We start from the raw sequence: 24,333 nt of genomic DNA, 5'->3' as shown, positions 1-24,333 counted from the left end.
ATGTACTCACAGCCTCCCTCTCCATTACTATGCTCCCCTCCACAGGAGAGCCCCCCACCTCAGCTGATGAGTCACAGCTCCTACTTGGCCTCCTCAGCCCACCTTGACCCCCATCCTTCCCCAACCTTGCTCAGAGCCCATGTGACTTCCGGACAACCCTGGGAAGGATCATTGTCCAAGGCTCTCAGCAGGGCGCAGGCAGCGGACCAACATTCTTCCCAGCAGATGAATCTCTTGCGGCAGCCCAGTGGGGCATCCTCAGAACCACAGCTTCCAAGCCTGGTGTATGTCACACTCTTGCCACCACAGCACACAAGAGATCAAGCACTTCTCTGGCAGAAGGACCAGGTAGTTCAAGGTCATCTGTGGTGATATATTGTGTGCCCTAATAAACTTGAGGATCAGAGGACAGAGCCAGCCACTAGATTAGACATAGAGATCAGGCAGTGGTGGCACACACACTTTTAATCCTATCACTCGGGAGGCAGAGATCCGTCTGGATCTCTGTGAGTTCAAGGCCATACCAGGCTACATGAGATTGATCCAGGTAAGGAGAGAAACAGAGCCAGGCAGTGGTGGCACACACCTTTAGTCCCAGCACTTGAGATCTCATGCCTTTGCTTGGGAAGCACACAGGCCTTTAATCCCAGGAAGTAATATGGCGGGACAGAGAAAGGTATATAAGGAGTCTGGCAATAGGAACTCACTCTCTTTAGGCTGAGGATTTTGTAGAGGTGAGAACTAGTGGCTGGCTGTTCTGCTTCTCTGATCTTTCAGCTTTCATCCTGGCTCTAGGTTTTTTATGAAAAGACCATTTAAGATTCAAACAACAGTCATCTTCAAGCTGCACATTGAGTTTGAGTCCAACCTGAGCTACATGATGGCCTACTCAGTAAAAGTGCCTGCCACGAAGCCCCATGACCTGAATCCGACCCCTGTGACCTACACCGTGGAAAGAGATAACCGATTCCTCCAAGTTGTCATCCGGTCACATGCACACCATGGCATGCACCCACTCACCCACATACACACACGGTGCAAACAAGATAAGGAAGTGGAAATGTAATAGAAATAATTAAAAAGCAGGCAGCTGAGGATGTAGCTCGGTTGGCAGAAGACGGTCTAGCATCCTAACATACACAAAGAATGGGAGGCCAGATGGGACTCTCAAAGACAAAAGGAAAGCTGGAGAGCCTGATGAGCAATGAAAGCACTTGACTCCCAGCACCCACACTGGGAGGTTCACACCTGCCTGTAACACCCTTTTCTAGTACCGCCCCCCAACACACACACACACACACACACACACACACACACACACACACACACACACACATCCTTAGCTGCAGGGCCTTGGATGAGTTCCTAGACCACGCTATCTTATGGAATTGCTAGGGAGAAAAGCCGGGGCTGCTACCCAGTAGGCATATATGGTGCCCATGAATGGATGCTGTTGCTATGGTTACTGGCCAGGCAGAGCAGTTAAAGGCAATTCAGCTCCTAGGAAGGGTATTGCGGATATAAGGACAGTACCTGTCCATCTCTGACATATGCAAAAAAGAGACCTAGGAGCCACTCTCAAGCCTAACTGGCCCCCCACTCAGTGGGTGTTTCCTCTACCCCACCCCAAACTCCTCTTTCTGCCTCTCGTTCATGAACACAAACTCCATCTACTCAGAAACATCCGATATTTATTTCTCAATATTTAGATAATTTTTTTCTCTTTCTACAAATTGAACAAACACAGAAGGGGAGTATGTTCGACCCCAGGCCTGGTCTTGGGCTTTGGATGAGAGGTGAGAGTGTCGTCTCCTCACCAGCAACTCTGGCCTGATGGCTCTTCATCCCCTCCTGCCCACCTTCCTTAAGAGTGAGTGGGGACTTTCTAAGGATCTGGGGCTCCCCTGCCTAGAGGGGACTTCGGGCATCCGGTTTGAGGCCCTGCACGGGATCCGAGTGGCGGGATATGTAGGACGCGTGGGAGCGCACGCGGCGGCGCCTGCGCCTCTCCTGCCTGCGGGCCAGCTCTCTTAGTTGTTTGCGGATGACCCAGAGTACCAGGTACACTTCCCGTAGCATCTCAGCCTCTGGCGTCTCCAAGGCCGTCCGGGTCCTTAGTCGAGAGGAAACTGAGGCAGAACTCACAGAAGACTGTAAAAGAGAGAGATGTGGGGACGTCAAGGGAGGGTAGAGGGACCGGCAAGTAAACAGCAAAAGGGTTCGACTTGTTTTACCTCCTCCATCGGATTAGCTCAGGCACCGCCTCCTCCAGGAAGTTCTCTCAGCTTGAACCCTTCCGTTTGCCTGTGCTCCACGTTTCTTTTATTTTCTTTCTTTCCTTCCTTCCTCCCTTCCCCCTCTCCTTCCTCCCCTTCCTCCCTTTCTTCTTTTTATTTAGAGGTAGGAGCTCATGTATTCCCGTCCACACCTGAAATTGCTATGTAGCCAAGGGTGGCCTTGAATTCCCAATCCTTCTGCCTCTACCTCAACCTCCATGTGGTGCTGGGGATGGAACCCAGAGTCCCATGCGAGGCAAGCATGCTAAGGACTGAGCCACATATCCAGTCCTGTGTTGGTCTCATAGTCTCGCATAGCCCAAGCTGGCTTTGAACTCATGATCCTCCTGCCTCAGCTGAGATTTCAGCTGCGTTTTCTCTTTTCTTATTCTCTCTCCTCTTCTCTTACTTACATTCTCCCCTTCCCTCTCTTCCTTCATCCATTTTTTCCCCTTTCTGCTTTGTTTGCTTTTTGAGACAAAGTCTCATATTGTTTATCCAAGCTGGCCTAGAACTCACTTTAGAGCCCAAAGCTGGCCCCAGACTTGAAGCAGTCCTCCTGCCTCCACTTCCCAAGTGGTGGAATTACAGGTGTGAGCCACCTGGCCTCGTTTTTCCTTTTCTAAATTAAACTTTAAATGCTTATACATTGGAATGCAAAATATATATATACCCTTTACCTATTTTATTTTAGTAGGAAAAATTTGCAAGACATAGGGGCAGAGGAAATAGCTTAGTGGGTAAAGTATTTGCTATGCACACATCGGGGCCTGAGCACTGATCCCTAAGCGTTGCATAGTAAGCTGAACACGACAGTGTCTGCCTGCAACCCCAGTTCTGGAGAGAAGGACATGAGTGGACCACGAGGGGGCTCGCTGGCCAGCCATTCTACGGGAAATTGCAAGCTCCAGATTCAGTGAGAGGCGCTGTCTCAAAAACTACGGTGGAAGCCAGGTGTGGTAGTAGTACACAGGGTCCTAGCACCTGGGAGGCAGAGGAAGGTAGACATGAGTTTGACGCCATCTTGGTCTGGTCTACATAGAGGGTTCCAGGCCAGCCAGGGACATAGTGAGAGTCTGTCTTAAAACAAAAAAAAAAAAGGCAGAGCAATAGAGGAAAATACCCAAAGTTGATCTTTGGCCTCCACACAGGTTAGTGCACCTGCACACGTGCAAGGGCACACCTGCTCCTCCGTGCAAGCACACAAGCACACAGCAGCAGCAGCAGCAATTATAGAATTATAGTAAAGATGGGGGAGTGCTGGGGTGACATACAGTCAAGGTGCTGTGCTATCTATGTATGAAAATGTCAGTTATGAAACCTGTTATCTGCATGCTAGCGTAAATAAACAATTTTTACTTATGTTCATATTTATATCTAGTTATACCTGACTTTGTTCAGATGTCCCATGCTCGGTGAGACCCTAGTTTGCTTTTCTTTACTTTTTTTTTTTTTTTTTAAAATTTGTGTTAGCCAGATTTAGTGGCATACACTTTTAATCCCAGCACTCCGGAAGCAGAGGCAGGGGGATCTCTGTGAGTTCAAGGCCAGCCTGGTCTACATAGTGAGTTCCAGAACAGCTAGAGCTACATAGTGAGACGTTGTCTTGAACAAAACAAAAAAATTGTGTGATTATCATCTGGGGAGATGGGGGCGTGCATATGGCTGCAGTGCCCACAGTGGCCAGAAGAGGGCAGTGGATCCCCTGGAGTTACTGGTAGTTGTAAACTACTCTAGGTGGATGCTGGGAACCAAACTGGAATCCCGTGCAAAAGGAGTGGTGTACTCCTTTAAAAAAAAGAAAGAAAGTCGGGCGGTGGTGGCGCACGCCTTTAATCCCAGCACTCGGGAGGCAGAGCCAGGCGGATCTCTGTGAGTTCGAGGCCAGCCTGGGCTACCAAGTGAGCTCCAGGAAAGGCGCAAAGCTACGCAGAGAAACCCTGTCTCGAAAAAACCAAAAAAAAAAAAAAAAAAAAAAGAAAAGAAAAAAGAAAAAAGACTTTTCAAAAACAATCATTTGTTTTATTTTATGTGTATGAGCATTTGCCTATATATATGCATGTGTACCACATACCTGCCTGGTACCTGAGAAAGTCCCACAAGAAGGCATCAAATCCTCTGGAACTGGAGATACAGATGGTTGGGAGGCACCATGCGGGTGTTAGGAATCAAACCCAGGTCCTCTAGAAGATCAGGCAGTGTCTTAACTGCTGAGCCATCTCTCCAGCCCACAGACATCCCTGGTGTTACTTGTATTTCTTTGTGTGTGTTACATGTATGCATGCATGCCTGCTTAATTCGACAAAATTTTATCACATATGCAGAATTGTGCATCTAGTAACCGAAATCAAGAGCACCACAGGAATTACTAACGTTATCCTTTTATTGTGAAAGCAACCTCAAATCAATGAGTCTCTTCACCGTCACTGTCTCCCCCCTCACAACGCCCAGCAGGGATTAAATCTGAGGCCTCACACACGCAACCCCTCCCCACCTGCACCGCTAAACCACTGTGATGTCCTGAATTTCTGTATTTTATTTATTTGTTTGGTTGGTTTTGGTTTTTCAAGACAGGGTTTCCCTATGTAGTCCTGGCTGTCCTGGAACTCACTCTGTAGACCAGGCTGGACTCAAACTCATAGAGATCCACCTGCCTCTACCTCCTGTGTGTTGGGATTAAAGGTGTGCACCACCAATGCCCAGCCATAGTTTATTTTAATAATGGTAAACTAGGGGCTCTACTCACTTGCTAGAACGCTTGTGTAACAAACACCAAGCCTTAGGTTCCATCTCCAGGACCTCATAAACCGGGTGTGGTGGGACACACCCATCATGCCAGGACTTGGGTGCAGGTGACACCAAGAGAATCCGGAATTCAAAGCTATAATCAACTACATGGTAACCCTGAGACCAGCCTGCAGGAGACCCTGTCTCAGAAAAAAACTTAAAAAATAAATATAAAATGATTGTGTCATTCCTGCTTAAATATCTTCAGGGCTCTTGTTCTCAGGGCCAAATTCAGATTCTATAACCTGCCATATACAAGTAGGTCCTTGGCTCAAGGATCACTGCACCCTCTCCCATAAGATAGGCAAGTCTCCCTCACACCTCTATCCTACACCCTCACCAATACTTGCTGTTCTCTCTTCCTAGAACAGACCCCCCCCCAACACAACTTCTTCCACTTCTCCTTAATTTTCACCAAGCCAAGAAACCTCCACCAGGCCTCAGTTTCCCCATTTCTTCATCTATGGAGGCAGCCCTTGATGCCCCATGCCCAGTTCTTCACAGGATCCCCTCCTTTGGTAGCCAAGTTCGCTCTACCTGCAATATCACTCCCCACAGGGTATAAAACCATGACCTGTGACCCTGCCTGTGTGTGGCCTCCGTCTGGGCAAACCTTGCTCACCATTGTCTTCTGAGTGCTTCTCAATAGAAGAGGCACCGCAGTGACTGAACAAGGGGATGGAGGGAGCTGGAGACGGAGCTCGGCTGGTGGAGCACTTGCCTAGCATGAGTGAGGTCCCGGGCAGTACTTGCCAGTAATCCCAGCTCTGAGGAGATGAGGCAGGAGGATGAGGAGTTCAAGGCCAGGAAGCCAGCTCAGTTGGTAAAGTGTTTGCTGTGTAAGCCTGAGGACTTACGTTCAGATCCTCAAAACCTCTGCTAAAAAACGAGGGACTGCAGCACGTGTATCTGCAACCATGGCGCTCCTACGGTGAAATGGGGGACACAGGAGAATCCCCAGAAACTCTCGGGACAGGTAGGCTGTCGTCTGCAATAAGACCTGAGACAAGAGACCTGTGGCGGGGCTGGAGAGATGGCTCAGTTGTTAAGAACACTGGCTGCTCTTGCAGAGGACTGGGGTTCAGTTCCCAGCACCCACAGTGAGAGGCTCACAACTGCCTGTAACTGCAGCTTCAAGGAATCTGACTCTCTTTGCTGGCCTCCATGGGCACCTGCATACACATGGCAAATACATAAATAAAAATAAAATAAACTGGAAAAGACTGATGCCCAAGGTTATCCTCTGATCTCACGTACATGCTATGGCACGGGTTTGGCTATCCTCATACACACAGAGGGTTTTTTAAAAAGAAAAAGGGAAAGGAAAGGAATTCAGGGATTAGGGTTTAGTGATACACACTTTTAATCCCAGCACTCGGAAGGCAGAGGTAAGAGGATCTCTGTGAGTTCAAGGCCAGCCAGGGTACAAGGCGAGAACCTGTCTCAAAACAACTAAAATAAATGAACAGAATCAAAATCTTGCCGCTAGAGAGATGGCTTAGCAGTTATGAACATTGCTATCCTTGCAGAGGACCCAGCACCCAGATCAGGCAGCTCACAGCCACCTGTAACCTTTTACGGCCTCTTTCACACCACTACACATACGTAGTGCACGCAGACAAGTATATGTGTATACACATGTGCACATAAATAACATTTTAAAAGATAATCAGAAATAAATTTAAACAGGAACTTCTGGCTCTTCTCAGCTACATAGCGAGTTCAAGCAAGCCTGGGCTATATAAGACCCTTTAAAAAAAAAAAAAAAGGGGGGGAGGGAGGAGAGGAGGGACGAGTGTCGGGGCAGGGGTGGAATGGCACTCACCTTCCACTTACACAGTCGCCAGCCGGACTGAAGCGCTGAGCACATCAGCATGGAAACCGAGTGCACTACGGTCTGGGACAGCCGCATCAGGGAGCGACTCTGGTGACTCTCGAGAATCTCCAGAGTCTCACTCTCTCGGCGCACAGTGGGGTGCACAGCGGGGGGCACAGCAGGGTGCACGGAGGGCCGTTCCTTGACAGTGGCCAACACAGGGGGTTCAAGGCCCCCCGGGCACACATTCAGGTCAGAGACCTTGGACTCTTTGCGGGGCTTGACCAAAGTTTTCACATCGAAGTCCGTGGAGGTCTTCTCCACTCCCTTCAATGGTTGTTTCTTGGGCTGCCCGGATATGTATGGCTTGCCTTTACGTTTCCAGGACATGACCTAAGAAATAAGACACAGGGTGGGCTAGATGGCTCAGTGGCTGAAAACTCCTGCCAGCAGTGGGCCTGACAACCTAAGGTGGGTCCTTGGCTCCTATAGTGGAGGGAGGAAATCAATTCCCAAAAGTTGGCTGCTGACCTCCACACTCCAAGATACGTGCAACCCCCTACACATCACAACAACAACAACAGAAACAAGACACAGAGGGGAGAGAGCAGACCCTGCTGTAAACACAGGGAAGCTAGGGATGACTGCCCCCCCTCCGTGGTTCCCCAAAGCCCCTCCCTGGCCCTCTTAAACCCTCACTTCCTGCCCTGTCTCGTTTAGCCCCAAGAGACCGAGCAGGAGGGCAAAGTCGTGAGGGTTGCTATGGCCCAGACGTCATGAACCAGACTACCCATCTCCTGGCCATGTTGGGTTTGTGGAACTCACCCAGCCGGTCATCTTTCGCCAAATTCGCCTAACCCATTTCAAGAGCCTCCCGACCATGGTCATCTCTCCTCCAGACACAAGTCCGAAGTATGGTGCAAAGCCGGCATTTGGAGTGTAGAAGGGAAAAGGCTATGGGCCAGTGGCCACCACCAGAGAGAATTCGTGGGTCCTGAGGAGCTTCAAGCACAGTAGCGAAGGAAGAAATCAGAAATCCAAAGGAAGTGTGCCCCCCAGTGGCTCATGCCAGGCCCTTCCTCCCCTCCCTGGGACAGGGAGAGGAGTCAAAGTGGATGAGAACTTAGAGTGAGGGAGTGTTCTAGATCATTGTGAGAGCTGCCGGCCCCAACCCCCCAAGGACCTCCCAAGACCTTTCAGAGCCAATCACTGATGCCTTGTCCCTTCTGGCCCAAGACCCAGGATAATGAAATCAACACCCATCAAGAGCCCAGATACACTGTCTGTGGATTTTGCTAGTCAGTCATGACAGCAGTACTTCAAGGTAAGTGTTATGGATAGTGACTACAAGATTCACAGTAACTGGATTTGAGGGGGCTGGAGAGATGGCTCAGTCGTTGAGTGCTCTTGCAATTTGATTGTGTTACTACAGGAGGAGCAGCAGAGGAAAGAAAGAGATGCCTAAGAGGTATGAGGAGGAAATAAGAAAAAGGAAACATGGCTTTCTCATCTGTTTGTTTTCATGACTAATTTCTACACCTATACTATATCAGTGTCGGTTGCTACTGAGAATTCAGCTGGGCTGAGCTGGGCTGCTTGTGAAATTGTGCTGGTTATCTTTGAACTTATCAGTTATTTGTCCCATCAGACACTTTACCAGTGTTCAGTCCAGGCTGTACAGATGATGTATTTGAATGTTGTCATTGTTCATCTACAGACTCAAATCATAATCATTTTAAAGTACCTTGGGAACGTGTAGAGTGTAACTATAATAGCTTTATGATTCTGATGATTTTTTGTTTGTTTGTTTGTTTGTTTGTTTGTTTTGTTTTCGAGACAGAGTTTCTCTGTGCAGTTTTGGTGCCTGTCCTGGATCTCGCTCTTGTAGACCAGGCTGGCGCCTGGCTCTGATGATGTTTTTTTTTTTTTTTTTGTTTTTAACATGGATCTTCCATGTTAACAATCACAAAATTAAAAACAGTATTAAAAAATAAAAGAGAAAAAAAAGAGCACTCTTACTGATCTTCCAGAGGACCCTGGTTCAATTCCCAGCACCCACATGCTGGTTTACAGCCCTCTCTATCTCCTGTTCCAGGGAATCCAGCACCCTCTTCTGGCCTCTGTGGGTACCATGCACTCACATAGTACAGACATACATGCAAGCAAAGCACCGATACACACAAAATAAAGATAAAATAAAAAACTGGGTTTGAAATAGGCATGGTGGTATATGCCCAGAATCCTAGCACTTGGGAGATGAGGCAGGCTGAGTAAAGAGTTAAAAGCCAGTTTCAGCAGGTTAGGGTGATAGTTCTGTCAGTACCGGGGACCACACAAGCAGGAGAACTCGAGTGTGGGTCCCCATCATCCCCTGGTGGGGCTGGTCTGCAACACTAGTGGAGAAGCAGAGACAACAGAGTCCTGGGGCTTCCTAGCCCGTCCAGCTCAATCAGTTAGCACCGGTCCAATGAAGACGGCCTATCTCAAAAAATACTGTGGGCCGGCATGGTGGTGCATCCCTGTAATCCCAGCACTCGGGAGGCAGAGACAGGAAGACCTCTGAGTTCGAAGCCAGCCTGGTCTACGGAGTTCTCAGACAATCAGGGTTACACAGAGCAAGAAACCCTGTCTCCAAAAAAGGAAAAAACAAAAACTATGGACGGTGATTGAAGAAGACACACAAGGGTAATTTCTGGCTCCACGTGCATGTGCACACACAGATTCAAATCAAAGTCGGCCTCAGCCACCTCGTGAGTTCAAGGCCATCACAGGCCAGGTGACATCCTACTCACGACAACAAAAGACTGAGGTTACAGGGCTGGAGAGACGGCTCAAGCAGTTAAGAACACTGGCTGCTCTTCCAGAGGCTCTGGGTTCAATTCCCAGCATCCACATGGCAGCTCACATGTCTGTAACTCCAGTTCCGGGGATCTGACACCCTCACACAGACACACAGACACAAATGCACTCAAAAACACCCATGCACATTAAATAAATAAATCTTAAAAAAAAAAAAAAAGGCAAAAAAAAAAAAAAAAAAAAAAAAAAAGACTGAGGTTTACGGGATCCCAAGAACTCCCAGATGCGGCAGCCCACTCATTTGCAATGCCAGCGCTCCCAGAAGGAAAGGAGGGGTGAGAGAGAGGAGCAGGGCAGCTAGCCTGGCATCCACGGCGGCCCACGAGAGACCCTGTCTCCAGCAAGGACAAAGGTGAAGACTGACACCCACGTTTATCCTCTCGTCTCCTCACGAAGACCACATCACCACACACACACACACACACACACACACACACACACACACACACACACACACACAAGGGCCAGAGCTCAGCACCGTGGTGAACACCCGTAATCCCTGCACACAGGAGCAGGCAGGCTTTCAAACCATTCTTGACTATATAGCAAGTTTGAAGCCAGGCTGGCCTACAGGCTGAGACCGTTTCAACCTCCACACCCTGACTCTAAAAGGCATGGGGTCCAATCTGGCTGGGCTGCCAAGGACTTAACCCACAAGACATTCTCCCTCGAGGCTCCAACTGCTGTTGCCTTTTTCTCCACCAGAGGGGGGTCCTTCTCCTTGGCTGCCTCCATCTGACTGGGATAGAAGCCCAGGCTGGCCGGGAGGAGCCTGCTCACCCCTGGGCCGAGTCCTCCTCCAGCCAGGGGTGGGGTGGAAGCCAAGGCGGCCTGCCAGGCCTGGCGAGAGCACCATGTGCCCAGAGAGCCTGGCCCACACCCAGCCTGAAGACAAGGGACCCATTCAGGGTTCTCTGCCCTGCCTCCCAGCAGCCACCCGGATCCAGCCCACAAGAGGGGACACACTGGGAAGCTGGGGGTGGATCCTCACACTCACCAAAGACTTCATTGTTATCCCCCCCTTCACACCGCCAACCACCAACCACCAGCACGTGGGTAGACACCGCCCCCTACCTCTTTCCTGAGGCTAGCCTGCTAGGCCTTTCCAGGGACCAGGACCATCCATCTCTTTACTATTTTCAGCTACCTTCTCCAGGGTGGACCTGGGATCTTCAGGGAAACTGTGGTGTGTGTGTGTGTGTATGTGTGTGTGTGTGTGTGTGTGTGTCCGCGCGCGTGCGGTTTTCGGGGGGGGGGTGCCCACAGAAGTCTGGACACAAGCACCACTACACCAATCTCCATATTCAAGTTTCTTCAGATTTTTTTTATTATAATTATTATTTTAATAACAACCTGAATCCCAGAAGTTGAAGATACTGTCCATACACCCTCCCCTGGACAGAGGAGAGGTGGTGCTTGGAGGGGACAGGGTGGGGTGGGGGTGGGGCCTGCCAGGGAACCTCCAAATCTTTCCAGGCCATCTATTGCTGGGGGGCAGGGGGGGTCCCCAGAACACTGATACCCAGGGAAGGAGGTGGTGCTGGGTCCTTCCATGGATGAGGAGCTCCAGACAAGCACCCAATCCTGGGTTTTCCCTCTTCCCGAAAGGCCTGGGGACTCTGGGGAGACCAGGTGGGAAGGGACAGGCCAATAGTGAGCCTTCAACTCCCATCCCTGGGTGCCGGGGTTGGGTGCGGGCATTAAAGCTACACAGGAGAAGGAGGCAGGCGGCTGGCCCAGGGCCCGGCAGCCAGCGGCAGCCCCCCTCCGAAGGCACATTGTGAGGGGAAGGAGGCTCAGACGGAAGGTCCATTGGGTGCAGACGGCCCGAGCCGTGGAAGCCCCGAGGATGGCAGCTGGGCCAGCTGCTCCGGGCTGGCCAGGGCACGCAGCAATCCGTTTTCCTGCTCCAGCGCAGCATTCCGCTCCGCCAGGTCTCGGATCTGCTCCTTCAGTACCTCAACCTCTTCTCGCACGGCAAACATGAGGTGGGACTTCACCAAGTCCTGGGCCCCAGGGACAAACCAACCATCAGGCCTCCCAGGCCACCTCCAGGGAGTCGTTATGAGACACCCAGCCCCCTGTGCCCAAAGGAGGGGAGAGAGAATAAAGGAGAAGCGCACAAGGAGAGAGCCCAGGGGCCAAAGGGCGAGAGACAGGGCCAGACAGGGATGGAGCACAGAGGTTAAGGAAGTCAAAAGCTAATGGAGTCGAGATGGGGCGGGACAACGGGAGCTTGTGTCCCCGAGTAATGGGAGAAGGGAGATGGACAGACGGACTGCTCCAGGGCCTCCTGGGACCAAAATGTCTTTTCTTACCATGGCTTGTTCAATCTTGTTGTCAATGCCAACCAGACTTCCGGAACCACTGGAGAAGACACGGAGACATACAAGTTGAGGAGGAGCCCCAAGTCAGCTCTGCTGCTGCCTTCTAGGTGCTCCTTGCTCTGACAGCCCAGCCTACACCCCACCCCGTGCCCCAGGTACCTGTGACAGTAGAGGATCAGGGGGAGGAGGCTTTTGTCCATCCCCCGGCGGGGTGACGGTCGCTGCCCAGGCCCCCCCAGGCCCTGGTGGGAAGGAGGTCCCAATGCCCCTCGGATGGGGGATGACCCCCGTGGGGAGCATGGGGAAGACACGCAGCCCCTTTTCCGGGGTGCCCCTGGCGCCATCCCGACCACTCGTGTCTCATACGACGATACCAAGGACTTCACAGAGACCCCTGGCTGGGACATTCCTGAGGTAAGGGTCATCAGCATCCACTCCCAACCCAGGGGCTGAGTCAGAGGGAGTGCCTGGGGGGCTCAGAGCCCCCCCCCCGGGGCAAAGTAGAGTTCTGTGGATGCCAGGCAGGCAGAGAGGAGTCAGGACCTACCAAGTGCTGGCCTGAGAGATATACACCCTGCCCTCCCCCCCCCTCAGGGCAGGCGCAGCGGCTATTGGTTCCTCAGGGACACGGGGACCCCCTCCCTTGGCTCCACAGTGGGCGGGAATTCCCAGACACACATGGTCTGTGTCCCCTTCCACCCTGGCACCACTCCCGGGCTGGAGGGGAAGGGGAGGCCAAGTCAGCTGGTGAGCCCCGGGCGGGGGAGGGGCTATAGGGCAAGAAGGCTGGCACGGGGAGGGGCTTGAAGGTGAGGGCCTAGGAGGCTTGTCCCCGACCTATGCCTGCGCTGTCTGGATTAACCATAGCCTCCCTCGGGGAAAGGGAACGGACGAGGGGCGGGGACAGATGTATTTGTGAGCACACCCCACCAAATCCAAAATCTTGTCTACATTTTATACAAGAGCCACCTAGGACAGAGGGTCCCCCAATTCCTTCAGTGGTGGAGAGAATTAGGGGTGGTGGGATGGTTTCCACAGCAACAGAAACATCCCCCCCAAACCCCACCCCCATGCTAGGAAGCCTGTAATCAATGCCGGCCTGTACAGGATCTGAGGCTTGGATGTGGAGGTCTTGGAATGGGTCAGGGCTTAAGGGGGGAAAAAAGGTGAGGGTGGACACGGGATACTGGATAGAGGAACAGAGACGTAATCCGTAGTTTTAAGGCCTGGCTGCAGTTTGTCCAGTGGCCACCAGAGGGCAACTCATGCCCGGCTCAAAGGCCCCAGGGCTCAGGCTCCTGATTGGCACCAGGACTGAAGGTCTGGTTCTCACTCAAGCCCCTCTGGTCACCTAAGACTTTCTAGGGTCCCCTTGCCCCGCTGCAGCCTCCAATGTCTCTTTGGCCACCAGAGAGGGGGAGGCAGGCTCTTGTTTGGGTTACCCAATCCTCCTTCCTTCCTGCCTCCTGCGAGACTCAGGGGTCTCCAGCCCCGTTCCCTCCCAGAACCAGGGTGCCACTTGCTCCAATCACAGATCGCCGGCTCCCCTGTAGCCCCTCCCACACTGGCTGTCAGCTCCAACCTGCTTTCCTACAGGGGGATCTGTACTAAGTCCAAGGTGACCCTTGCTCGAGGCCCGGCTGTCAGCAAGGGAGCTGGGAATTTTCCATTTCCTGGCCAAGCTCTGAGTGCAGGAGGTGCTGACAGGTAGGACAACCAGGGCTGACCAGGCCAGAGGAGCAGAGTGTTAGTGACTAAGGACACCTGGAGCCCCCAAAGGCACAGAGGACACGTGTAAGAACGGAGATGGAGGGGCAGAGGGGTTAGAGGCCAGAGGGTGAGAGGGTTCCTGGGTAAAGGCTCTTGCCACTAACCCTGACAACCTGAGCTCCATTCCCAGAACCTACATGGTGGAAAGCGAGCACAGACTTCCCCAAGCTGCCCTCTTGATCTCCACAAGCCTGGACACACACAAGTGTGCAAGCATACATACTCACAAGTGCACACACATGCACACACACACAAATAGAGGGCCAACTAGCCGGTGTCAAATCTGTTTTCAAGCCACTTTAACCCACAGTACCTGGGAGGAGAGTGAGCTACAGAAGTAAAAACCCAACACTCTTGCTCCAACACAGACACCAAAGATGGACAGACGGACCAGAATAGATCGTGTCAGCCCTGCTTGGCGGACACTCAGGCCGAGATGCCAAGTTAAATCTTCTACCCTTGCCAGACATAAAGGAATAATACAAGCACCAGCATTTGTTGGCCGACTGATGGCTATCTCTTGTTTGTCTAGCTCAGGAGTTTGTGAAAGCACTTCCCCTACGCCATTCCAGCCCCAACGACGTGAAGGGATGTGGGCTCCGGCAAGCCAAGCCAAGCCCTGATCGGCCGAGTGAGGGGCTGGTACACTGGACTTCCTGGCAAGGCTGGGGCAGGAACGGTAAGTGTCTCAAGTCCCCACGCAACGCTGTGTGAACGAGAACGCAACAGCCCCCTGCCCACGACACTTACTACCATCGGTCCCTAAACTGTCACCATTTCCAACATAGGCCAGGGATGGCTCCAGTGAAACGGAACCCCCGGCGGGTTGCTCAGCGCACACAACCTGACTGAAGAAGACAGCAGCCTTGCAGGAAGGACCCTTGGGACGAGGGCGTCTCTCGAGGCTGGATTCTGCCTCGGAAGGTCAAGTGCGACAGCTTGAATCTAAGGTCAAGAGTTGGGGACGTTCAGATCCTGGGGATATTGGCCGGCGTGGCTCCCCACGTATGCGCTGGGAGCGTTCAGAGGCTGGGCCCGAGGCCAAGAAAGTGGTACCCATCAATCCTGTCTACACCCTCTCCCAGACCCGATTCTGCGGTGCCTTTGGGGGTGGGCAGGGCAGGTGTGGGCCAGGGAGGGGGAGGGGCTGGCGTCCGGCCCCGGTTTTTGAGCTGCCCCTGCCTGTCGTAGCAAAAGGGCATCGTAAGGACCACTGCACCTCCTGCTCTCTTGGGACACACACATTCCAACAGGAGAGCGCGTGGCTTTAGGGTGAGACCCAGGTTCACTGGCTGAGTGACCTTGGACAGCTTTCTAAAACCCTCTCCTCTTGAGTCTCGTTGTTTCCATCGGGAAAGTGAGGAATCATGGGATTGTTTTTACAATTCATGAGGTAAGCGTGTAGAGGGGTCATCCAGATGGCTCAGTGGGTAAAGGCACTTCCCACAGAGCATAATGACCGAGTTGGAACATCAGGAGCTACAGAGTGGATGGAGAAAACAGACTCCCACAAACTGTTCTCTGACCTTTGACCTCTACCCCCACACAGTGGCACACATACATGCCAACGTGTATGTTATACACACACACATTCACAGACAGATGAAAAAAACTTTGACTTAGCAGGGACTGGGGAGATGGCTCTCAGTGGGTAAAATGTTTGTGCCACAAGCAAAAGGACCCAACTTCGAGCCCCAGAACCCAAGTAAAGAAAAACCAGGAGTAGTGGTACATGTTTATACTCTCAACTCTGGGGCGACAGAGACAGGAGAATCCATAGGTCTCGCTTGTCAGCCAAACTGGCTGATTCAACGGGCCCCATGCCAATGAGGCGCGCACACACACACACACACACACACACGAAGGTAGATGGCTCCTGAGTTGTAATAATCCAAGTGGGCCCATGTGCACCCCCCACACATGCACACTCATCACACTCACACAAATGAACACACGAATGTGAACAGCGCTGGAGAGGCCCTGGTGGGACGCATCTGGCATCTCAGCCTCTCAGGAGGCTGAGGTAAGAGCACCGCCAGTTCAAGGCCTGCCTGGGCAACTTAGCGAGTCTGTCTAAAAGTGAAAAAACAAAACACGAGGACAGGGGGTCGAGGTGAGCCTCGGTGTGTAGCTCAGTGGTAGTCTGTGCTCACACGGCGTCTGTGAGGCCCTCCATCTCCAATACCACAAAAAAACTAAAAGCAAAAGAAGAATAAAACAAAAACATCAACCAAAAAAAAAACAAACAACAAACAAACAAACAAAAAACAAGTACTGGACCCAAAGGAAAACATTAGACACAATAGTGTGGCTTTGGGGCTGGAGAGCTGGCTCAGCGGTTAAGAGCACTGACTGCTCTTCCAGAGGACCAGGGTTCAATTCCCAGCACCCACATGGCAGCTCACAACTGTCTATAACCCCAAGATCTGACACCCTCACACAGACACACATGCAGGCAAAACACCAATGCACATAAAAATAAATAAATAAATAAATAAATAAATAAATAAATAAATAAATAAATAAAGTGGCTTTTCTGCCTCAAGCCTCTGGGACTCACTTCCTACACGGCCTTGAACAGTGGCATCTGCCCACTCCTTCATCCTAACCAAGTTATCTCCCACCTTGTACGGGATCACAGATCTTCCAACCGGGAAACAGTCTGAACTCACCAGCACCCTATTAACCCGTCCCAGATTCAAGCACCCCCAGCTCAACATGGTACCCCAGCACTTAACACCACAACCCATTTTTTCCCTCTCAAAAGGACACATTTTGCGCCACTGGGAACCTTGGTCTCCTTCTAGCTCTAGGAAACACATCCAACAGGTGAGGTGGGGTCTACCCACCCCATTCCTAGGGGGTAGAGGATGGCCCAACCCAAACCCGCTGGCCCAGCAGGGTGAGGCATGAGGGGCTGGGTTGGGCCAAAGCCCCAGAGCCTTGAAGGCTGGGAGCAACCGGTCAGACTAGGGCGTGCAGAGGGGGTGGGGCAGGCAGGGGGGGGTACCTGTCACAAGAATGGGGCTGGGGAGGCTTCTACAGGTAGAACTCTCATGACAGAGAAAGCTGGAGGCTAGCGGAGAGAGGGGTAGAGGCGGGACATGGAGCCTTTTTGCCAGGGAACTTCCCAATGGGGGGGGCGGGGTGGTTAGTGCTGAGAATAGCATCTGATGGGGCAGGTGACTCTCTGGCCCTGGCTGACCTCACACCTCACACATTCCTGAGAGGCAGCTGGAAGGCAGCTTGGAGGCTACCCTGCCCTGCCCGCCCGGCCTAGCACCAGGCCCTGTCCTCCAGCTCACATCTTCCTGGCCACCCCTTTCTCCTTTCCTTTATGGCCCCAACTCTCTCTCTCTCTCTCTAGGCCTCAGGCCTCCTCTCTTTTGTGGGCCTCGGTCTCATTCCAGAGCGTGGTGGTAGCACCCAGGGGGAAGGTGGGGAGGAAAGATCGGCCTCTGAGACAGGTCTCCTGGAGACACCCACTCTTCCAGCCCCACTCATTGCCTTCCCAACAGGAAGTCCCTCCCTCCAAGGGCCTCCAACAGGAAGTCCCACCTCTCCCTCCAACCAAATTGGAGGCTTGCGAGCGCCTCTCTCCAGCTCCCAGGTATCTCGACTTGGTCAACATTTCTACGATTATTGAAAGCAAAAGTCCGCCCACCGCGCCACCAATGAGGCATTCACCCCCAATAAGCAAGGCCAATAGAAGTACCCCCCTCTCTGTGGTCCCTTTCTTGCCGCCAGGCATTGCTGTGGGAGGACTTGGTCGCCATGCTCCTCCGAAGCCTACTGGTCACCTCCTCTCACGGGGAAGAACTTTAAATCAGTTCCTTCTTTTTTTTTTGGACATGGTTTCATACATCCTAGGCTGGCCCCTAAAGTTGTTAGGTAGTTAAGGATAACCTTGAACTTCTGATCTGATCTTCCTGCCTCCACCCCTACCCCAGGACTGGCTGGGATTATAAAACACGCACTACCAACCTGGTTTATGCAGCTGAGATCCGCCTGCCTTTGCCTCCTGAGTGCTGGGATTAAAAGCGTGTGCCACCACCACCCACCTCTGCTTTGTTTGTTTTGGGTTTTTGTTTGTTTGTTTGTTTGTTTTTTTACAAGACAAGGTTTCTCTGTGTAGCTTTGGTGCCTGCCCTGGATCTCACTCTCTAGACCAGGCTGGCCTGACCTGGAACTCACAGAGATCCGTCTGGCTCTGCCTCCAAAGTGTGTGTGCCACCGATGCGAGGTTTTTTGTTTTAGAGACAGTGTACAAACCTGGCTGACCTAGAACTCAATCTGTAGACCAGGCTGGACTCACCCCCCACCCCACCCCACCCCACCCCCAACGACTGCGATTACTACTCTACCCTGCTCCAGGCTGGTTTCTAAACCCATGGTGATCCTCCTGCTTCAGCCTCCCCAGTGCTGGGATTACAGGATGGAGCTACCACACTTGGCTCCTCCCACCATGCTTTGAGGCGGAGTCTCCCTATACAGCCCAGGTTGGCCTTGAATTTGAAACCCTATTCCCGCCTTCTGAATACCAGATCACAGCTGTGCACCCAGCCTCCACACCAGGCAGGCAATGCTTTCTTGGAACTAGATATTCTTGGGCCCTAAAGTAGTCTGTGTGGATTAAGAGGATGTCAAGTCACAATCCTGGAGGACTCTAAAGCACCCTTTTCCCCTCGGAGATGGGGCATGTGCACCAGCACCGGGAGATGCTGGTGGGAAAGGCACCAACTGCCTATGCATTCTATGTTTATTATTTTGAGAGAGGGTACGATATAGTCTGTACTGGCCCCAAGGGAGTTTACACAGCACTGGAGACTGAACCCACGGCCTTGTGCCCGCTAAACAAGAGCGCTACCCACTGAGCCACATCCCCAGCTGTCTCCCCTGCCTTCTTCCCATTTTCTGTTTTTCTGTTGCTGTTCTGTTTTGGGAGACAGGGTCTCCCTATGTAGCCCTGGCTGGACTTGAACTCTGAGGTCCGCCGGCCTCGACCTCCCGAGTGCTGGGATTCAAGGCCTGTGCCGCCACCGCCCAGCCCCGTTTTCCATTCTCATCTCCAGTACATGCGCCAATGGATTTGATTCCTAAGGCTGGCAAGTGACCTCTAGATCTGCAAGAGCTCTGAAATCCGACAACAATGACTCCCTTCTAACTCAAAAACTCTGACCTAACAGTCCTGGGCCAAGGAGTCCCACCCAGCTCTCTCCACAGAAAGGAAGTGGGTCCTAAGTGAACTTCACACAGCCATTACACCCCTGCGAGGTCTCTGGTTAGTCCCAAGTTCATCCAAGGCGAAGGATCCAATCAGGCAGAGTCGTGCAGGTGTGACACACGGAGTGTCACCCTCCGGTCCCCCACAACACGGAAGGAGCCGCCCACCTACCTGTCGTCGTCACTGTCCAGATGACCACTGATGGCCAGCATGGACCGAGCCAGGCTGAGACTCTGGGCTGCTGCGGCACCAAAGGGGTCTGGAGACTTGTGGACCAGGCTGGCGTCGAAGTAGAGGGCTGGTGAGTTGGGGCGAGAGTCGATCGGAGGCACCTGGAGGCAGAGGGGGAGCCGGTGAAGGATGGGGACACGGCGCAGTTGGCAGAGTGCTTGTTTGGCCCACACAATGGGTTCCATCCCCAGCACTGATAAGAAGGACTGAAATGGCGTGTAGTTCAGGGTTGAGAGAGAGGGAGAGGGAGCCTGCCACCTTCCGACCTTATCTAGGTGTCTGCCTCCCTGGCCACCGCTCCCATCTCTCCCGAGCCCTAACGCCCTCCCCCTCTTGCAGGTCCTAGGGAAAGCGGGGTTATGATGAGGTGTGGGGGTTTCAAAAAGAACTCCTTCTCACCCTCAGCCAGGGCTCCCAATGAGAGGACAATGTACTCACAACAGTATCTTTTTTCGAAATGAGGCCTCCTGTAGCTCAGGCTGGCCTCAAACTGACTATTTAGCCCAGGATCACCCTGAACTACTTGCTTCTTGGTCTTCCCGTCTCCATCTCCCAAAGGCTGGAGCTTTAAGCAGGCACCCCCACCACACTCAGTATACAACGCGGCTCTGCGCATGCTTAGGCAAAGGCTCCCTCCCCAACCCTCCTTTCTGTGACAAGATCTCACTTTGTAGCCTGAGCTGACCCAGAACCTCCTATGTGGGCCAGGCTGGCCTTGAACTTGTCATCCTCCTTCCTGCCTCTGCCTCCCCCAGTCGTATGCCTTCTTAAAGGCACTCAAACGTCAGTTCCTCACAGACATTTCCTCGCTATTTACCAGTCCACGGAACAGTTTCTCTCTTTTTTTATAGCATCTAGGACGATTTGAAAATTAAAGTACTTATTGTGTCTCCCCTGCTGGAAGGTGAATTTGTTCTGTGGCTGTCTGCAGAATGAATGAATCCTCAGAAACAGCCTCTCCACGCCTCCCCTCTACCCTGGAGGTGGCCTCTTCTCTCAAACTTCAAGGATTCTCTACTCTGCCTTTCTGGGGGGATGGGGGGGTATGAAAGTGAGAGGGGGCCGGGGTGTGGAGCTCTAAAACCCACCAGGCAGCAGCTGGGGGCAGCTGCGAAGGGGCGGAGGTGTCAGGAACTGCACAAGAAGCCTCTGTGAGGCCCCTGAGAGGCTCCACCTCAGGAAAGCCCACAGAGAGGAGACAGCGGTTAGAGACAGAGCACAGGAAAGGGGCAGAGTTATCACTCACCCCTCGTCCGCCTCAACCTCCCTCAGCTCTTTTTTGAGACCACGGGACTGAATGAGAGTCAAACTCTGAGGCAGGGAAGAGCAGCAGTTACGGGCAGACAGGAAATGATCAGGGCAGCTTGGGAGGAAGGAAGGGGGGCTGGGGACTCCGTGGGGAGAGAGGCAGGGTCTACAAGCCTAGGGAGGCTCAGGCTGGGCTTAAAAGTCGAGCAAGGAGGGCCGCCAAGACGGCTGAGGGAAGAGAGGGTCTTGCTGCCAAGTTCGACAACCTGAGTTTGACCTCATGCGGAGAAAGCTACGAGGTGGAAGGGCCGCTCTGACTCCCAAGCTCTGCTCTCCTCTGGCCTACACACACACACACACACACACACACACACACACACACACATGCACACACATGCACACGCACACACGCGCACGCACACACGTGCGCGCAGGCATGCATGTGCCCACACACGTTCACACATAAATTAAATAAGTAAATGTAACAGAAGTAGGGCAAAGGGCCACTGACGGACTTGCCCTACGAGAGTCTAGGGACAAGAACCAGGCAATGGCAGCTTATCCAGGGGGCAGAAAAAAACAAAAAAAAACACACTTTAGAAAGATGGGAAATTTCGATAATGAAACGGGAAGCTGAAGGCCAGGAGAGGGTGGGAGAGCTGGTCCTAACCAGTTCTAACAGGGCTCGGGCTCAAGATATTTTTACACTGTGGTTTGAGCCCATGGCCAGGAGGGGACAGAACCTTCATCCTCACACCCTGCCTCCTCCTGGCAGCCAAGGTGTTATTTTCTCCACAGCAGAAACATCCAACTCTCCCATCCTAAGTACACACACACACACACACACACACACACACACACACACACACACACACCAGGGAGCCAGGCATCCTGCCCCCAGCCCAGACTTGCAGTCAGCTTCCTCTTTTGGAGACAGGAAGCAGAAACAGAGGATTTAACCCCTTCCCCCCTGCTTCCCCACCTCCCACCCCATGGTTTCTGAGGTCACCCCATCTGTCACTCCCAGAGAAGCCCAGGTACAGAGTACTGAGATGACTAAGAATGATAGGTGCCTCCTCAACCCCAACGCCTCAGAGAAACTGCTTTGCAATAAGGCAGAAAACGGGGCTGGCCTGGTGGCGGTGGGAAGAATAAAGATCCAGAGGAATGCCTACCTTTTATGGCTGCCCCAAAACCCTGCCAGCTCCTCCCCTCCAGGGCCTAGCCAGCCACCCAGCTGGAGCCTCCACCCTCATCACCTGGAGCCAGAGGAGGTAAAGGCTGAAGCGGGCAGGCCACATATGCCACAGCTTTATGGAAACAGTCAAGGCCAAGGGCAACAATTTAAAGGCCACAAAGGGGAGGTGGGGGTCGGAAGGAAGGAAGGAAGGAAGGAAGGAAGGAAGGAAGGAAGGAAGGAAGGAAGGAAGAAAAAGAAAGAAAGAGAGAGAGAGAGAGAAGAGAAAGAGAGAGAGAGAAGAAGGAAGGAAGAAAGGGAGGGAGGGAGGGAGGGATACAGAAGATAGAAGAAAGGGAGTCTGGGAAAGGAAAGGTTTTCAGTGTACAAACTGCTGAATGGGAAAAGGGACTTTATGCCCTATCCCGTAGGTGACAGAGGAGGTGGGAAGGACAAGATGGAAGTTGAAAGCAGGCCCAGGATATAGGTCAGGCAACCACTGGGCCCAGCAGGTCCCGCCCCCCTTCCGTGGTCTCTCTGACCCTGGAGCCCATCCACCTCTTACCTTCCCTGTCTCCTCTGGACCAACTAACTCCATCCTCAGCCGAACTGCTCCATCTCTTCTCCGTGACAGTGGAGGGGTTCCGGCTGCTGAACCCCCAGACTCCACTTCGACCCTCAGGGAGGGCAGGGGCTGAGCGCTATCTCCAGGCCCAGGCCCTGGGGGGCGTTGCTGGGGTGGAGAGGCTGACAGCGGGGGTGTCTCCACCTTGGCCTTGCCAGGCCCCGCCAGCTGGCCCAGCCCCCCTGTGAAGGAGCGGGCCTGTAGTCCAGGAGAAGTAGGGGGCGGGCGGAGCCAAGAGGTGGGGCCCTGAGACAGGCCTGGCTGTGGGGTAGGGGTGCTTATGCCCAAGCTAGCCAGCTCCAACCTAGAATCCAATGATCTGCCTCCAGTGCCTCCGGAGGCCCCTCGAATTCCCTCCAGGAGCCGGCCGAAGCTTGGGGGCTCCAGGTCTCTCTCGTAAACATCCACACACGTCCACCGACCTCGACGATAAGGCTCTCCCAAGCCTTGGGGCAGCTTCACCACCCGGAAACGGGAGGCAGGGGCTCCAGGTGGCGGGGAGCCATTCCGGGGGGTGCCCCTGCCCCCTGGATCAGGGTTGGGTTCCCCATTGGGGAGGCGGGGCGGGGGCCCAGCGGGAGCCGGGGAGACAGGGGAATCCGAAGCCCCTGGGCTTCCTGGGCCCTCATAGTCCGTGGTGACGCTGGTGATCTGAAAACTACTTTTCTTCTTACCACCACTCATGGTCCCTGGGGCTCCCGACTAGGCTCGGGTGGGGGAGGGGCTGGGCTCCTGGAGCGGGGCTCAGGCACCTCTGGAACAAGGGGGCCACATGGCAGGGACATCGGGGCCCCTGGGGACGTCTGGGTCCGACATGGCAGGAGGGCCTTGTGGGAACTGGGGGTGCCTAGTTAGTGACTGGAGTGCAGGGGAGGGGAGGTGACGGGAGGGGGGGCAGAGGCAGGTTTTTCCTGCTGCTGTCGCTGCTGAAAGCCCAGAGCTGAGCTTGCAAACTGGAAAAAGAGAGAGACAGAGAGTGAGAGAGAGACTCGTGTGTGTGTGTGTGTGTGTGTGTGTGTGTGTGTGTGTGTGTACGTGAGCAAAAGAAAAAAAGCAGGGGCCAAACCACCTCCGGGGCTTCCTCTCGGGGGAGCCGACTGGGGGAGGAAAGAGAAAGCCACTAGAGACCCAGAGACAAGTACAGATGACAGACCAGAGCAGAGGGGACCGAATCCAGAGCACCCAGAACAGGAAGCAGCAGCTGGGACCCAAAGTTGGGCATTTCTAGCCTGAGATCCAACAGTCGTCCTCAACACGGGTCTCCAGGGCCAGGGGCAAAGGGGTGAACCGGCTCCTCCCCTGAAAGGGCCACCCCGAGGCCTCTGCTGGGCCTCAAGCCCACCCCACCCCCATCCGGCTCCCCCATAGCTGGCTAGGCACTGCCCGCCAAGCCAGGCGCCCCGCCCAGCCCGGGAGTCCTACCTACCTCTCGGGCCTCGGCCACCGAGCTGAGCTGGAGAGAGGACCTGGGGACTAAAGACGTCCTTTTTTTTCCCCCTTAGGGTCTCTTGGACCCCTGAGCAATGCAGGCCACGGCAGACGGCAATCAGGGGCTACCTAGTGCTCTCCGGCGTCTGCATCTCACTCTGCGAGGCATCGCCGTGGAAAGTTTGCAGCGGGGACGAGAAGACACCGGCGGCGCTTCCACGGCGGAGCCCAGGCGCGGCCTCGGTTAACACTCCGCGGGTCTTCCCGGTGGCTGTGGGAGGGGGCGGCTCAGCCCCCCGCTGGCTCCAGGTCCCTTGAGTGGCTCCCTCCAGGCTCCTCCCACGTGGCCCCACTGGATGGAACTCTGGGCTCCTCGGCTCGGCTCCGTCTCTGTCTCCGTCTCGGCCTCTCTCTTTCTGGGCTGTTGACAACCCCCACACCAGGAAGTCCTGCCTTCTCGGGCCTGCTCACTGCTCCTCTCCTCCTCCTTCCCCTCTTCCTCCTCCCTCCTCCCTCCTGAGGCTCCCTGCCAGCTGGCACGGAGCCAAGCCTGCCACAGCCGCAG

General features: G+C 53.6%; 1 protein-coding gene and 1 long non-coding RNA gene across 3 annotated transcripts; one reads left to right on the top strand and one right to left on the bottom strand.

Annotated features, from left to right (window-relative positions):
• Positions 1 to 1,671: 1,671 nt before the first annotated feature.
• Tsc22d4 (TSC22 domain family member 4) lies at positions 1,672 to 24,333 on the bottom strand. Of its 2 annotated transcripts, XM_028862940.2 has the most exons (6): positions 23,767 to 24,333; positions 22,281 to 23,293; positions 19,231 to 19,391; positions 12,057 to 12,105; positions 6,889 to 7,272; positions 1,672 to 2,151 (listed from the first exon to the last, which is right to left on the bottom strand). In XM_028862940.2, the coding sequence occupies exons 2-6, from the start codon at positions 23,022 to 23,024 to the stop codon at positions 1,909 to 1,911; spliced, it is 1,581 nt and encodes a 526-aa protein (XP_028718773.1). In that variant the 5' UTR covers positions 23,025 to 23,293; positions 23,767 to 24,333; the 3' UTR covers positions 1,672 to 1,908. The 2 variants fall into 2 exon arrangements, with proteins under 2 accessions (XP_028718773.1, XP_028718770.1); XM_028862937.2 differs by lacking the exons at positions 1,672 to 2,151; positions 6,889 to 7,272 and adding an exon at positions 11,036 to 11,744 and having other exon boundaries at positions 23,767 to 24,273.
• LOC119086521 lies at positions 12,113 to 14,907 on the top strand. The gene is made up of 2 exons (XR_005089821.1): positions 12,113 to 12,220; positions 14,368 to 14,907. It is a non-coding gene; the product is annotated as an uncharacterized LOC119086521 (long non-coding RNA).

The sequence above is a fragment of the Peromyscus leucopus genome, chromosome 23, assembly GCF_004664715.2.
Source record: "Peromyscus leucopus breed LL Stock chromosome 23, UCI_PerLeu_2.1, whole genome shotgun sequence".
NCBI lineage: Eukaryota > Metazoa > Chordata > Mammalia > Rodentia > Cricetidae > Peromyscus > Peromyscus leucopus.
Note: the sequence above shows the minus strand (reverse complement) of the source record. Positions and strands in the feature narration are given on the sequence as shown.